We start from the raw sequence: 16,793 nt of genomic DNA, 5'->3' as shown, positions 1-16,793 counted from the left end.
ATATATATTTAAACTATGGGATTTTAAATGACCCCCATATCACAGCCCCTGTCCTCACAAATGTTTTGATCATGTAGCAACAGATACATTTGCCACCCAGTACAGATGAAGAAAAATACTTTCGAAGTTTCCTATCATTTACGATAAGGCTGCTGTCAAAATTGATATTAATGTGTATTGCTATTGACTTTCTATATCTACGCATGTTATGATATTCATGATTTATATAACTTTTAAAATCTATTATAAATTCCTGTGTGTTGAGATGGTAAACATGTGGCGGCTGATGTGGTGGAATCAGGCGTTCGTCAATTTTTTTGGCAAATGATATTGCTATTCAGTTGCCTTGCCTTTGGTGAAAAAAATATATCCATCCATGTTGAAAAGAAGTCGAAATATGTGCGATTGAAGGATGAAGAGGATCATCTGATTTCAGAGGTAAAATTAGCGAGAAAATGGCCCGCCAAAGTTTGCCAACTTCCATTACATGTATATAGCTCGAGCAGAGGCCTTGGAAACTAAAAATTGATTTTTTTTTTTTTGCCTTTAACGAAATGATTTTCAGTAAAATCCACAGAGAAATATGTTTTTAAATAAACATAAATGGTGATGAGTCAATAGAAGAAAATTAGAACCAGAATGCGAGAAAAAAAAGCCAGTTTCTTTGATTTCAATATTTTGACAAGCACGCCTGATCACCAATTAGTTGTCACACACACACACACACACACACACACACACACACACACACACACACACACACACATATATTTATGGCCTATATATATAAATGCATCTGAAGTTCATTGACATCCGCGGTGCCTTGCCAACTGGCGTGGGCAATCATATGGACCTCCACTTCACTCTGTCTAGCGTTGCAGAAATGGTGTCTGTTGTTCTTGCTGCTCCTAGCCATGTTGTCATCTTGTCCAGTATCTTTTCCCTTTGTCTGCCTCTGCCTCTCTTTCCATCAAACTTGCCTGTTGTTACAATATTCTCCATTGCTTCTTTCCCTATTGTGTGTCCGAAGAAATTTGCCTGTCGCTTTATTTCTTATATTCGTCATAAGCTGTCTTCTACAATTCTGAAGTTACATGTCATGTTATTGTCAGGTTTTATTTTTCTCTTCATATTGAAATTCTTATATATAAATATGAGAGTAATAAATATGAACAATTTAAATTCAATTACTAGGCCTACTATGTTCATGTGTTTTTACTACTCCTGTAGAGCCACTGAAAATTCACCACATCTTATCTTATATGCAAGAAACATAACTTGTTAGCCACTGAAGTATAAAGAGCCATACATCTATAAATAGTTCCAGTCTGTTTACAAAATAATGATTGGCCTGACAGTTGATCCCGGCACTAAGAACTCAGTCACGGCACGCGGCACTGACGGTGGACCCGAACAGGGGCTCAGGGGGAACTTACGTAAAGTTATATAGATCTTCGTTTTCGTCTACTTGGCTTTACAGTACCATTACTTGGACTCACCAGTGTTGTTTGTTTGCGCTGTGCAGTGCAGTTGCACTGCCCATCTTGCTCAGCTACGGGTGGGCGATTCAACGGTGGAACATAACGGTCGTGTTGATGGTATGTTGTATGTTTGCTTTACGCAAAGCCTCTAGAATCTGGATTCTCTAGATTTCTAGATCTAGATCTAGATCTAGATATAGATCTAGATCTAGACTAGATTCTAGATCGAAGTGGCTAGCCGTATTCTAGATATCTAGCCTTAGTTCTCTTTTAGAGAGGTTTTCCGTTTTATCATGCAGGAATTTTTCAAGGAGGAAGCAGGGAGATTCCGTAAGGCAGGTTTGACTGTATTGTTTTATGTCATGTTTGGTGGAGTCTTTTTAAACTTAAACGGAAATGTCTTTGGATTAACTGGGTTTTCAGTGTAGGGAGGACTGCTCTAGTCTAATACTACTACTAATATAGTGACTTTATAGTGATCTGATGATTCTGCTGTTGTTGATAGAGTAGTGGGAAATGCCATGCTTCTGGCAAATGTCACTTTTTTTGCAAGTTTATTCGCATAGTCGCATAGATCTAGATCTATCTAGAGATCTCCCAGGGAAGTTTGAAGAATACCGGACCACTCGTACATTATTGCGCGAGAAGAAAGTGGCTATTCTCACCCGCCCGGAAGTTCTCGCAAGATCAACTCCTTCCCTCTTCTCTCACTCTGTCTCTTTCTGAATACTGTCTATCGGTGTGGACGATCAAATTGACCAAAACAAAGTTAAAAAATGATGTTAAAACACAAAAGTAAATTAATTTGGTTGTCTACAAAGATGCTACGGCTATTTAACTTTTCGAATCGAGCCGAACTATGCGGGTCGCCATTTTGTTTTGCCCGGAAATTCTCGCGCTACTCCTCTCTCTCTTTCTCTCTCTCTCTCCACTGCCCACAGACAAAATTGTACGCTTTTAGTAGGCTACAGTTGTAATGGAACGTTTGTTCACGGCACAGAATTCTACAATTTTTCTGTTATCACAGTGTAGAATTCTGTGGTTTAGGGTGAACGCAAAATTTGGTGAACGCGCACCGGGTGAGAATAGCCACAAGACTCGCCTGCACTATTCTCACTCCGGGTGAGAATAGAGGTGGCCCGCGAGAAAGTGGGGTAGGTGGGGCGGGTGGTTGGGATAGAGGAGGGGGGAGGGGGGTTCTGACAAAATTTTAATGAATAGGTCTACTGGTCCGAGATTCTCCATTGAGAGAATTAAAAACGGGAAAATTATGAATTCGTAAGGTTGAGACAAGGCAAAGTCAGTCCGCTGGTCCGGTATTCTTCAATCTTACCACATCCCATTCTAAAACTGCAATTTGATCTGCAGATTCCATACTTTCTCTTTGACATTGTCATGCACCTTACTTTATGCCGAAGTCACACAGAACACAGACGAAAATTGAGGTAGAAAGGCCAATATGCTGAATGCTGGTGATGTTATGAGAATATGAAACTCACCACATGCTTTATTATGCTTAGGTTAGGTGTAGGGTCACTATGAAAACTAGTTTTGCAGTGAAAACAGGCCATGATGAACCGAAGGTCATGCGACATGTATGCGTACAGTTGCTATGTGAGCTTTTGCCAAAAGGTGGGGGTGTTTGCTTAAGGACTTTTTAAATCAACCACTACTCATGGTAAAATATGTTTTCTTCTGAAAACTTTATGTATATGGCAAGGAAATAAGTTGGTCAAGCTGCATGAGCAAGTAGATTGATGTGTGCATCTTATATCTCTACATAGAAAGATAATAGTACTAAAAATAGGGCATTTTTTACTCATCCTGAGTGCACACGTAATTGTATGTTAAATACAGAATATTGTTAATCTTAAACTATCAAACAGAAGTGCATTCAAACATTGAAAATAGTTTGTATACACCATCATAACAGCGTGTGTCCATTAAAAGGGTTTTATTTTTTTATATTAATGATGTTATTGCTGAGTAAAATTTATAAGTTTGTTCATAACTCGTGTCATAATTACATCATCAGACTTTCCAAGGTCTAGAAAACCCAAATCGTTAAACATATCATCCCGGGGAATGACCGGTATTAAACATTGGTTTGACATTGATCCATCAGAAGGGTAATTTTCCGCTCCATCGCATGGTTTTGCTTAAATATGACTTTGATTGAGATAATCCAGGTTTGTCATAATGATGTTATGAACAAACACTTTATGATATTTCTGCAAAATATTATGTGAGGGACTTCCCACTGTTTCACAACATCCTTTTACATGGTGGAATGAACATGGAAGAGTATCGTGCTGATGACTCAAAAGAGAAGCGAAGAAGAGGCAAAAATATGCTTGTCATAATGGATTGTCATCATGTTATGAACGTGACAGTGTGTCATAATGGTTATGAACGAAACCTTATTCCATGTAAGTTACAGTTGTTTTGGGATGTATTTTTAATTTTAACCCAACTTGAGGATGTATTAGACCTTGCTTACATTCAGATATTTTGATTTTTATCATAAGTGTATGGGTCTGGATTTTAATTAGTATTTTACTTTTGTAGTAATGGTTATGAACGAACTACATTTTGTACTCTGAGGGCTTTCTAGAGTTGATAAACATTAAAAACATGTACACAGATACATATTATGAGGAAACTTTCATTTAATATAAAATTTTTAAGTAAATGACAGGTAAAAATATTATTTTTTAGGTCAAAACTGAAGTTTGTCATAATAGTTATGAACGAACAATTAAAGGTATTCTAAGGGTTTTTCAGTGATTAAACTTTGAATTCTTCCCACATATAACCTTATTTTGAGGAGAGTCTCATAAATTAAAACAATTTTATGTGAATGACAGAACAATAAGTTAATTTTTTGGGCCCAAAGTGAAATTTGTCATAATAGTTATGAACGAAACAGTGTGTCATAACGGTTATGAACGAAACACTATTCCATGTAATGTACAGTTGTTTTGGGATGTATTTTTAATTTTAACCCAACTAAAGGACAGAATAGACCTTACATACATTCTGATATTTTGATTTTTATCATAAGTGTATGGGTGTGGATTTTAATTAGTATTTATACTTTTGTAGTAATGGTTATGAACGAACTATTTATAGTCCACTTTATATATTTTGAGGGCTTTTCAGTGTTAACAAACTTTAAAAACATGTACAGAGATACATATTATGAGGAGAGTTTCATTTAATAAAAGTTTTAAAAAATGAATGACAGCTCAAAATGAGTAAATTTTTAGGTCAAAATTGAAGTTTGTCATAATTGTTATGAACGAACCATTTTAAAGGTATTCTAAGGGTTTTTCAGGAAATAAACTTTGAATTCTCCCTACATAAAGGAATCTATCATATTTTAAGGAAAGCCTCATAAATGAAATCCGTTTTATGTGAAAAACAGAACAATATAAGTAATTTTTAGGGGCCAAAAGTAAAATTTGTCATAATAGTTATGAACGAAACAGTGTGTCATAATGGTTATGAACGAACTTTAAATTTATGCATAATATGCCCTAAGACCAGTTTGCGTTTAAAAATAGCTGTTCAATGGTCTTCCATTTATCACTTGACTATAATTAGACCAGAGTGTTATTTTAGACAATTCTAGTCGATGAAACTTGATATAATCGATAGTATTTTGGTCACTTATTGTTCGTTCATAACTATTATGACACAAAAAAGTAATTTTATCAAAAATTAATAAAGGTTTTTATAAATTGTCAATTCTATGTATTTTTGGAAGTTATTTGCTATGTCTCAAAATATAACATCAGCCTAGCTGAAGAAAGGAACTTTGAGTATTCATAAATTTGTGTCATCACTGTGTTTTGTGTGCTGGCCTTGATTAGGGATGGGTGCTAGTCGATACTGGCCTATATCGAGTACTTTATCGATTAAGTGAGCCTAATATCGACAAGGACTCAGTACTTACTAAGATTAAACAAAGGGATGTAACAACAAAAATATCTTTACTGTAATAATTTCAATCACCTTTGACAATAAAAAGGCCAAGAAATGTGGTACAGTCAAACTGTAAGACGGCCACCCATTGTCAAGGAGAAAAGTGGCCGTTTGACACAGGTGGCCGTCTTAGTCAGGACTGGTCAAAATTAAGAAAGCAAATCAGTCTCTTCTGAGGTCCAAACCGGGGCTGATCTCAGACTTTAGACTGCCATTTTATAAGGCTAATTCAAAAGGGTTTTTGTTTTCTTTTGAAAAAGGCAAGGGGTGTGAGTGGTTTCTTTGTGTTGTTTTGTTGGTTTGATTTTTTGGTAAGCTTTCTTTTTTGTTGCTGATTTTGTGCAAGGATAAAATAAGTAAAAGTAAAAATGATGTAAGTAAGACGATGAAAACCGAGTGCTATGGTAAAACAAACACGGGTCACCATCACTCAGAGAACGAGCGATGCTTCTATCGTCAGTTCACGTCAATGTCCATTGTTACTTTGTTACAGATTAGATAAAAACAATACAGACCAGTCACCTCACATACGATTTGTGCATGGGTTGTGGATGGTGGATGGGGATTAAAGGTTATCATGATGGATCACATGCTTCCCTCACCAGCAATTGAAAATATATTGTTAGGTCTACCCATTGGTCAATTTGGGTAAGCATTCCTTGGAGGGACTAACAATAACGGCAAGTGAATAAATTTTGATGACCTGTCCGCAGCGTGATTGGGCCGATTCTAAATTTGTGACAAAGCATCGGACAATGAGTGACTACGCCTGGGGGCAGGGCTTAATTTTTTTTTCTTTCTCTTTTCTATTTTAGCTGAAACCCAGAAAGTTGCTTTCTGAATTTTGGGGGATCAATTGCATTCATAAACTCTTGGAAATTTATCCCCCAACTTCAACCGTGGAAATCGATTGCATGTCTTTGTTTTGGTCGATTTAAGCACAAGAGGGCTATCCCGTAAAATGCTGGTTTGAGAAAATCAAAGGTAAAGTTTTTGCCTGTGTTCAGTTTCTTCAAAAGACAAGGCGAGTTTTCCCTATAACCAAACAAATATATACACCAATGAAACCAAACTTCTCCTATAGGTAGGGCAATGCCCACTTTTGGTGTACGTCAAGATTTCTGAAAGCCTCTGAAATCTGGGTTGGCCTGCTTGTCCTTAAAAGCGGCCATTTATCACGGCCAATGTTTTTCGGTCAGATGCATTTTCTATACTTTTTAGTTTTTAAAACAAAGTATCTCAACGTCTATTAGTATCGACTAAGCGACAAAAATATATCTTTTAGAGACTATTTAGTTAAAAGCGTAATACCTTATGTCTATTGCTCATGGGTAGGGAGGTGGAATGGGCGAGGACCTGAAGCAAATCAGCTACAAGCACTAGCTCACAGTCCTGTGTGGGAGAAAGGGCTGCGTAGTTTGTGCCATGCCCCGTCATGTTGTCATGCCAATTCGATAATTGCCCAAGTCATTTTTAGCAAACTGAACTGAGCTATGGCCTCATCTAGGTAATTTGAATAGTTACCGAGATTTGTGTCAAAAATTGTGTTAAACTTTTAATTTTGATAACCCCAAAATAATGTTTTTAAAAATCTATGGTTGTATATGCTGTTTGTTTTGTCATTTTTCTCAAAACGCTAAAAAATGACTTGAGGCAATTATCGAATGAGCGCTGCAATGTGTTTTACATACCTCCATTTCTTGCAGCCAGTTACTGGCAGTATTGCTAAGCAAATTTTTTATTAGTTGAGTGAAGACTGTACCGCGCAGGAGTTGGCAGATGGTGGTTTAGGGAAAAAATAGTACCATTTCAATGTATTCCTGTTCCTTTACATGGTGCATCAATGGCAAAAGCTGGCAGTAAACAAGGCTGGTGGTACTGGCAGTATAACTTTCACACTGCTGTTGTAAGCATCATCATGTAAAGTTGGAATGATTTTGTATCGAACACTTTCACAGTCTTGGTGCACCATTTTACTTTTAGAGGTTTGCTGTTGATATTGTATAATTTAGACTATTTTTGTTGCCAGAAAGATAGGGTAATGAAGGGATTTTGGATGTCAGGCTCAGCTAAAATAAAAACGTTGTCAGATTATCGTTAGAGAATTATTGAGTTTGCTCAAATGCATATATATGGTTGAGTAAGCCATCACGATCTGAGCTTAAATATTAGTATTAGAACAACACAGATGTCACTGACATTGCATTTTTAAAAGTGGAGACATTTAAATTTAACAAAAACTGGTACAGTCAGGGATAGATAACCTGAACACGGACAATTGGAATACCATAGATAGCTTGTACAATTTGCCATTCCCTGACTGATATAGATATCTCTGTAATTTTTTCATTATCAGCTATCTATCCCAAATTCTAGATATATCGAACCCTTTTGTCATTTGTCAATCTCTGATGTGTTTGAGTCTATAAGCCTGACTGTATTGATTTTAGTATCACTGTCTCTTGCTCAGGTATCAGTATTGTACAGCACTTTTCTTGTTCATTTTTATTCATTGTACACAGATTTGGACTTTATGTTGCAAACTATTAGTTTTTGAGATATGGATGTTTGTATTGTATTTGAATTTTATTACTCTAATTACTTCATAATTTTATGTGGGGTGGATTGTTCTGTTGTCCTGGCCTGAGGCAGAGCCACTTAATCATCTGACAGTTTTTGTGTGTGTTATTGCTCTTGTTACTCTTGTCTTGCCTACCTTCTTGTTTCAAAGGCAGGAAGATATATATATTTATTTATGTTTTATATCCAAAATATTGAGTTTTTTTCTTGTGCCACGCCAGTGTATTGACAAAATGTTGAATGTGGTAGCATATTAGGAAAGACCAGTTATGAGACTTAATTCTCCCCTGAAAATGAAGATGACACTTGTTTTGACTCTTTTTTATTAAAAGATGTAAGAGAAATCGAGGTATCATGATTAGAACAGAGTTTTAGAAAGATTCACAATCATAGAAAAGAAGGGGAGCCGGCGGTAAAGAATGGAATGCTGTATGCTATAAAGGTATATATATATATATATATATTATACATGTATATTTAATCAACAATAGCGGAATGGTACAATCATGGCATTGACATGGTTTGGCAGGGAAAGAATATAGTGAGAATGTAGGTGTGTATCCGTTGACAAAGTGCTCTCAGAAAAGCTGTCTACTTTTTCTTTAAAGATTTTTGGTCTCTTGTCTGCTCATCGTTGTTCCGTGTCAAATCTATCTGTTCAGCCTCAATCGGCGATGATTGATCTGTATTTAAACATGATATTAAATCAGTAGATTGTTTAAATCTCTGTTTTTTCTGTTTAATTTTTCAGGTCAGACTGCAGGCGGTTGGGAGGTTGATTGCACACAGCCTTCAGAAAAGGTGCAGAACATTGCCCAAGTACACCTAGGGTTTGCTGCTGCCAAAGAGATGGGTTCTTTTGACGATTCATCAAAGCATGATTTCAATTTAGAAGTTGTGCTTTCATGTTTCCAAAGATGTCTCAGGACAGATAAAAGGGTCGGACTTGAAGATTACCTACATGCTTATCATGAGCTGTGCCGGTTTTTTAAACTCACCGGTCGACTTTTCGGTTTCGTAGCAAAAGACATTGAGTCGAAAATGAAAGCCATTGAATATCACATGCATTCAGAACATGGCCACCATTATGACACCGTAGACTCAATGGTTGAATATGAGGTGGACAAAGGAACTGCTCGTCACAAAGGTTCTCACCCGTCTGGTTGTCGCATGATGCTGAGACTGCACTGGGCTCTAGAATTCATCCTTGCATTCATGAGACAGCTTCTGGATGAGGATGAGCAGGCGAAGACCTCGAAAGTTGCATGGGATATCTACTCAAAGACACTCTACCACCACCACCCGTGGATCACCAGTAAGCTTGCGGCAGTTGCTGTGTTTGCCTTACCGTCCAAGAAGCACTTGATTGATGTCATGTGCAAACACGACTACAGTAATGTGATGGTCCTCTTGGAGCAGGTGTTGGATGCAGGGCAGCCTGTGTATGACGCTGTTGAGAGGATTATGCAAGAGTCAAATCTCTCACACATCGCTTAACACCTTCGAGACCACCGACGTACTTATACGCAAACTGCGCCCGACCAAATCGGACCATCGACGTGTATTTATGCGATGGCAATACCACTCATTCAAGCCAGTTCAAGTTTATTCAAAGTTATCCATGTTTTCCGACTGCTTGTTCAAGCGCTGAAGAGTTCTTTCCCTTCGAATTCACCTTAGTTGAAACCTGTTTGGGTTGATTAGAAGTGAAAAAATGTTTTCGAAGTGAGTATTTACAAGGGATGTGGGCGGCGGCTCCTGTCCTGGGGATAGGATCAGCTGGTGTGGGGGCCGGTCCCGAAGGCGTTAAGGTGTGTTTCAGGGTTCTTGTGTCATCATCATAAACATATTTACTGTGTGTGCAAGTCTGTGCTGAAAGAAAAACAAGAGTCGTCATATCATCATGATTTCAAGGAGTGGTGTGTTTGTTGACTTTGACTACTATGCGAATGCAGGCTTGCCAACCTTCCTGGATTTGTCAGGAAATTCCAGAATTGCCATCATCGCTCGATGTCTCTCCCCCCCCCCCCCCCCCCCCTCAAAGTATTTTTTCTTAGAAAAGGCATAGAAATGCTGAGGACGAAGGAATATGTGTAGTAACTGTACTGTTACATTCTCATCTCTCTCTCTCTGTTTCTCCACTGGTTTATTTGAGCTGTTTTTGTGGTATGAGTGTTGTTTTTTTAGTAGCCTATCACAGAAGTGTGTGTCCGTGGCGCTCAGGAGCAATCAAAATTCCAGAATTCAGTATCTCAAAAGTTGGCAAGCCTGGGAATGCTTCCGCATGGGAAGTCTCATTGTGATTGTGACAGCAAAATTTAGTTCCCAGTTTTGAAAGATTTTAAAAATTCAAAATTTTTAAAATGAATAGTGGACATGTTTGAGTTTTGTTGCTTTATAATTCCCTATTTGGAGGTATTTGTGGTGAATTTTAGACTTAAAACTAAAAATAACTACCTCAATGTGGAATGTTAAATTGATCAGTTGAATTGATCTTTCAAATAATTAGTGTTTGTCTTTTGATTGTTTAGACTGTCACTATTCTTTCCAATGATGCCCTGTGCAAACATTGGTCCACATTTTCTCAGGTGAGCGTATGAAAATATATACTTTTGCCTTTTTGCTTCTCATGTGAAAGAAATGTCTTCCTTCAGTCAGTTCCCACTGTTTATTTTCTGAGACCATGAATAGATTTGTCATTATTTCCTTTTCATCCCTGCCCAAAGGAGTATTTTGCCGAAAGTCTCCTCTTGCGAAAGAAATTTTATACTCTTGAGATGGAAATAATCATGAGATTCAATGTTGGTTGTGATATTACCCTGCCATAAAAAAATATGTTCCTCAATGTGATCATGTTTTCTACGGATTTACCATTTTTTCCCCCGTTTTTTGCTCAATGAACTCTGAGAATGTGTTCCATCTATCAAATTATATGCTGGTTTTTTTAGTATACTTCATTTCAAGCCATCATGTGTCATTGTGGTAAAATCAGGTGCTCGTCATAATAATTGAATAAAAGCAGATATTTTTCTGGGCAATGGGCATTTACTATTTGATTTGGGGGGAGGGTGGCTCAGCACCTTCTATGTCCACTAAAGTAACCTATTTCTATGTCAATATTACTGAAAAACATAAACTAAACATATATGAAATGCACAGAAAATGTAAATTTGCAATTTTCAAGAATACGCTGGCTTTTGAAGTCGCCAAATGTTGGCGGCCAATTTCTCACGAATTTTACCTCTGACAGGCCCCTCCCCCCACATACTTAATTCTATCGCAAATATCTTGATGAGAATTTTTTTCATCGCAAGCAAGACAAATGAGCTAGCTTTAGGATTATAGTTTGATGAGCACCTGATTCCATTGTTGCAGCATGATATATTTTTTTAGGAAATATTTATAATTTTGTCGCAGTCAGCATCTTTTGTGTCACCTGATGTGGTACTTGACACTATGATAAAAATAAAATATATTTACTTCTTGAATCATATATTTTTTATATGCTTGTAGTGCCTTAAAAATGATTTACAGAGTTATTCCCTAGGGGCAATTTATACCACCCTGCTGTGCAGCACACACAAATGCCTTGGAACTTCTGAAGGTACTAAACTAAAAGAATAGTGCAGAACAGACGATAATGCAGCCGATATATGTGAGGCATCATGGTGAAATCAGGCGCTGGTCAATTTTTGGGCATGTAGAGTTATTGGTATCATCTTAAAGCTTGTTCTCTTGTCTTTATTTGGATGAAACAAATATCCATTTATCTCAAATACAAGTCGAGATATTTGCGAAAGAAGGAGGTGGGGGTCACCTGTTTTCAGAGGTAAAATTAGTGAGAAAATGGCCGCCAAAGATAAGTTATTTCCTTAGCTTAAGAATCTGTGGTAACTGAAAATTTACATTTTTTGTGCCTTTAATCAACATTTTTCAGAAAAATTCACACAGAAATGAGTTCTTTAAAGGGCATGAAAGGTGTTGAGCTAAAAAACAAAAATCCGATAAAAATTCACAAACCTGCGGAAAAATACAAGTTTCTTCATTTTGATTATTTTGACGAGAGCCTGGTTCCACCACGCTGCCTCACATATATATATATATATTTATTTTTTATGGCTAGTGACTCCTGAAAACTCCAGCAATGAAAGATTTGTGGCATTGTAATTCATACAAGCTTGAAGATTTTTAAAAAATGTGTGTTGTCATTACTCATACTGGCTAGAATATATATATATTTTGTGCAGATAAATATTTAATTTTTGAAATGTATGTTTATAATAACTACTGTGTAGTCTGACAAAATAATAATAATATGGTTAATCTGAACACAGTGGTACATCTACACCAAAAGAAGATAAGACCCCCAATTCTATCTCTTTGGTGAGATTTTAGCAGCCTCTCATATTTATAACCGAAAACCAAACTTGGCTAATCTGTAGACAATCTGGTGGTCCAGCAGATTTTCGTTCAAGAAGACTCTACCCTGTAATTTGTTTCTACAATGATATTTTTCGCTGCATCAATTATATTTTACTTTTCTTTTTGTTTAATTGACTGTTTGACAAATCTGGAACATTGTTTTTCTATTTAATAGTAATACATTTTTATGACCTTTTTGCTTCCTCTGTTTTCAACCTGGTGACATACCCAGCTTTTTAAAGGGCAAGAAAACTTTCTTGGGGATTTTTACTGAAAAAGAAAAGCGCCAAATCACTTGAACACCAGTTTACTTTTAAAAAAAATTAATTCTTGTTGTGCCATTTCGTGTAAAGGTTCATGTACAGCTATTGACTGTTTTCCTGTTTTGTTGTTGTTTTGAATGTACCAAAGAAGTTTACACCTGTGTACTGCACCAAAATAATTATCACTGTGAGTGAAGGTCAGAATAATCAGATCATTAGCTTGTTTATTGTCAGTGAAAATGGAGATGGGGCAGGAGGGGGAAAGGGGGGGGGGGGGGGTACCTGATCTTTTCTGTTACTACAGGGAATTAGAACTTTGGAAATGTGAACTCATTACTGTTGCTTTTAAGAATTCTTGCAAGGCTGACCAATTTAAACACTTAATTGGATTTCCATTCGTATCGATAGGTAATAACGTTTATTTAGCATTGGTTTAACAGTTTTTGTTTGAAGATATATATATACATTTTTTAGAGTAAGCCTAATGACGTATAAACATAACGAAGCTTCCCAGTACAAGAGTAGAATCCACCATTGTTGCTCCAAGCAGTGACTGAGTTAAGCCTTGCTTTGATACATTTTGACAAAGCTTGTTATGAACTGATTTATTGTACACCTGTTTTTGTTACATTTTGTTACGTTTTAGGTTCTTCCGTATTACCTGGTAAGTTTTTTGAAAGTACTGGCTTTGCCATAGTTTTTTTGTTTCCCTGAACTCAATATAGTTGAACAGATGCACAATATAATATCCATCAAATGCTTTGGTGTTCTGTTCATGTTTACTTTCTTATGGAACAAAAAAGATCCAAAGGTTTTTACATTTCATTTGTTATTCCCCCCAAAAAGTGTTAAACAGTTTTATGGTTTTGAGAGGATTTTGTGTACTGCCATGCAGCAGAACAATATTATATCAGTGACAAAAGTTTGAGAAACAAAAGCTATTTAAGAAGTGGGAAAACCCATCCTTGAATTTTGTCAAGACATTATCCTTAACATTCCAAGATAGTAAGTTGCAATATCATGACCTTCAATAGGAAAGACTATTTTAATTTTTTACTTTTTTTCAATTGAAATTCAGGATGCCAGCATATTGATAAGTTTTACTCTGTTTTTGTTTTTAGATTATCTTTCTGTGCAATGTCCTGTCCTTGTATTTTACCATGTTACAGAATCATTCCCCTATAACTTTCAACCTTCAGGTGCCATCACTACCAATCTCCCATCTTCACATGGTTCTTGAAATGCTTTAAACTTTAATTTTAATTCCAGTAAGAAAAAAGTGTTGATATGTAGAAAGTATTCCAGCCTGCATTCAAAATGTAGGCCAATTTCCTCTTCTTTTTTTGTTGTTGTTCATTTGTACTTTGATAACAGATTCCTTTTCCTTCTCCTTTTTATAAATCATACTAAGAAAAGATTTACCATGAGAAAATATCTCTGCTCTTATGACTTTGTCATTGTGGAAGCTTCAAAAGCCTTTGGTTTCTTACAGTTGTCTGATTGATATCCAACCGTTAACTTGCCAAATGATTTGCTTGTCTGGTCGTAATAAATAGAAGAAATGTAAAACTTACTTTTGTTTTTTAATAATCCCTTTTCGCTTTCTGAAATTCAAGCGTTCAAATTTGACATTAAAATATTTTTTTAATTTTTAGAAAAATTACTACAGTGAGCATGTCAAATGTGATATGTTTTAGTGCTAGTGTCATGTGAGTTGATCAGTTGTTGAAATTGTAAAAAAAAAATAGTGAAAATATATATATTTATATGCAATCTGGTTTTGTTTATTGACTTTGCGCATCAACGAAGTGATATACCTTATGGCTGTACAGATGTATACTTGCTATTTGCCATATATTTTTCTCGTATACCAGTGCATAAATGTTTTATTTATACTGTACACAAGTTGATCAGTGCTTTAGTAGGAGAGAACTGACATTGTGTTTGTCCAAAATTTAGAACATGATATGTTGTTGTTGTTGTTAGCGATCCAGTAGCGTCTGAGCGTTAACTCTTCTGCATGATGCCATTCGGTAATAGTTGCATGTTTGTTCTAATTGTTGTCTTAAGGAATAGCGGCAATTACATCATAAAAGCTATGGCAAAGTGGCAGACCCCCTGTGAACAAGCTACAGATGTTTTTGTAGCCAATGCCAATTTCACTACCGGTATTTAACATTATTACTATGAATAAGATACATGTATGCTCAACTTTATCGATTAATGTTAAGTTAAGGTACTTCACTTTTGCGTTTTGACATAGGATGTTTTTTTGTCATTCATGACTCTTTCTAATTAATGATGCTACCTGCTCTTGTGAACAATTGTTTCAAATCTTTTTATCGGACCTCATGTATTTTATTGAATCAAGACATGTTTATGTTGAATGTTGAAATTGTTTCCACCGCCCTTATGCTGTAAACATAAACGTGCAGCTTTTACGAATGAAGGAGTTGCATAAAAATGTCTTTAACTTTCCTACTTAGATTCGACTTGACCAAGAATTTCCACCGATGTCACTCAGTAGTTACCATATATGGACAGAGTGGAGAGGAGTTGATACAATGAATTACACAACAATACATGTGGGGGGGGGGGGGGAGATTGTTCTTTTTATTAGCCTTTTGTTCTTTTTTGTTGTTGTTTTGTTTTGTTGCTGTGTAACCCAAGGTGAATAAAGCCTGTGTATGTGCTATTTGGGACCTATTGGGCTGTTATGTCTAACATGTCGCTGTTATTTTTCAGAATCGTAATCTTTCTATGTGGGTGGTTGGCGGGTGCTCTGGTGTGGTTTGCTCCTTCTATCCTATCAAACATCAATCGTCCTTATCTCCCCTTTTTCTTTTTTATGTTTGTTACTCTCTTATAATGCCTCTATTCTTCTGGCGCTCATATGACCTTATGCAGTTGCGAGCGCCGTAAAACCTCTACTAAAACTAAAATAATCTTTCTATTTCTCTTTTTATCTAAAGAGCCCATTGGATATGTGGTAAAATTTTGGTGGTGATTGCTAGAAAGAAAAAAAAATGAGAGTATTCTAAAGTTGAAAATGAGTGTAAACACCATTTTTAAAATACAGACATACATATAAGTCCAAGCACCTAAAGCATTATAACAAAATTAACTAACTTTGGGCACAACTTTATTTGATCTGGGTAATAAGGGCCAAAGAAGCACATGTCAAAATTGGGTGGGCTTTATGGGGCTACAGTACATTGCAAAGATTTGCAGCATGTTCGACAAACTTTGACAATATGTGTCATGACGTGGTGGAATCAGGCGCTCGTCAATTTTCGGACATGTGGAGTTATTTGTATCATCTAAAGCTTGTTCAGTTGTCTTGCTATCAGTGAAAAAAAATGCCCAACTATCTTGAATAGAAGTCAAGATATTTGAGATTAAAGAAGATGGGGTCGCCTGGTTTCAAAGAGAATTAGCGAGAAAATGGTCGTCAAAGTTTGGTTATTTCCTCAACTTGACAGTCGGTGAGCACTGAAAACTTACATTTTTTGTGCATTTAATCTACGTTTTTCAGTAAAATCTACCCAGAAATGTGGTCTTAATTGGATAACGATGGTGTTAAGCTAAAAAGCAAATATTCGATAAAAATTGCCAAACTGGCAGAAAAATGTCAGTTTCTTCAATTTCAGTATTTTGACGAGCGCCTGATTTCACCACGCTGCCTCATATATATAATTTATAGTGGTCGTTTATATTGTGAAATACATGTATTTGTGGGTGGTTGGCGGGTGCTCTGGTGTGGTTTGCTCCTTTTTCCTATCAAACATCTTTTGTCTTCATCTCCTTTCCTTTTTTTATGTTTGCTACTCTCTTGTAACACCCCTTATCTTCGGCACTTATGTGACCTTATTGTGTTGCAAGTGCCATAAAGTGTTACTAAAACTTTTTAAAAAATACATGTATTTAGTTCCCACACTTTTCACCTTCTCCTTGTTAACTTAAATGTCTTTCTCATGATTTACCGCGACAACCAGTGACTGCATCTGATGTGATTGACATTTGCTCCAATGCCTGTATTGTGTTTGATTTGTGTTATCAA

General features: G+C 36.3%; 1 protein-coding gene across 2 annotated transcripts; it reads left to right on the top strand.

The window, feature by feature from the left end:
* Window positions 1-1,370: 1,370 nt before the first annotated feature.
* Window positions 1,371-10,078, top strand: LOC101845865 (ceramide-1-phosphate transfer protein-like). 2 transcript variants are annotated; one of them, XM_035971625.1, is made up of 2 exons: window positions 1,371-1,436; window positions 8,800-10,078. In XM_035971625.1, the coding sequence occupies exon 2, from the start codon at window positions 8,898-8,900 to the stop codon at window positions 9,543-9,545; it is 648 nt and encodes a 215-aa protein (XP_035827518.1). In that variant the 5' UTR covers window positions 1,371-1,436; window positions 8,800-8,897; the 3' UTR covers window positions 9,546-10,078. The 2 variants fall into 2 exon arrangements, with proteins under 2 accessions (XP_035827518.1, XP_035827517.1); XM_035971624.1 differs by having other exon boundaries at window positions 1,371-1,598.
* The last annotated feature ends 6,715 nt before the right edge of the window (window positions 10,079-16,793 follow it).

Source organism: Aplysia californica, unplaced genomic scaffold, assembly GCF_000002075.1.
Source record: "Aplysia californica isolate F4 #8 unplaced genomic scaffold, AplCal3.0 scaffold00472, whole genome shotgun sequence".
Lineage (NCBI taxonomy): Eukaryota > Metazoa > Mollusca > Gastropoda > Aplysiida > Aplysiidae > Aplysia > Aplysia californica.
This window is presented reverse-complemented; position numbering and strand designations above follow the sequence as displayed.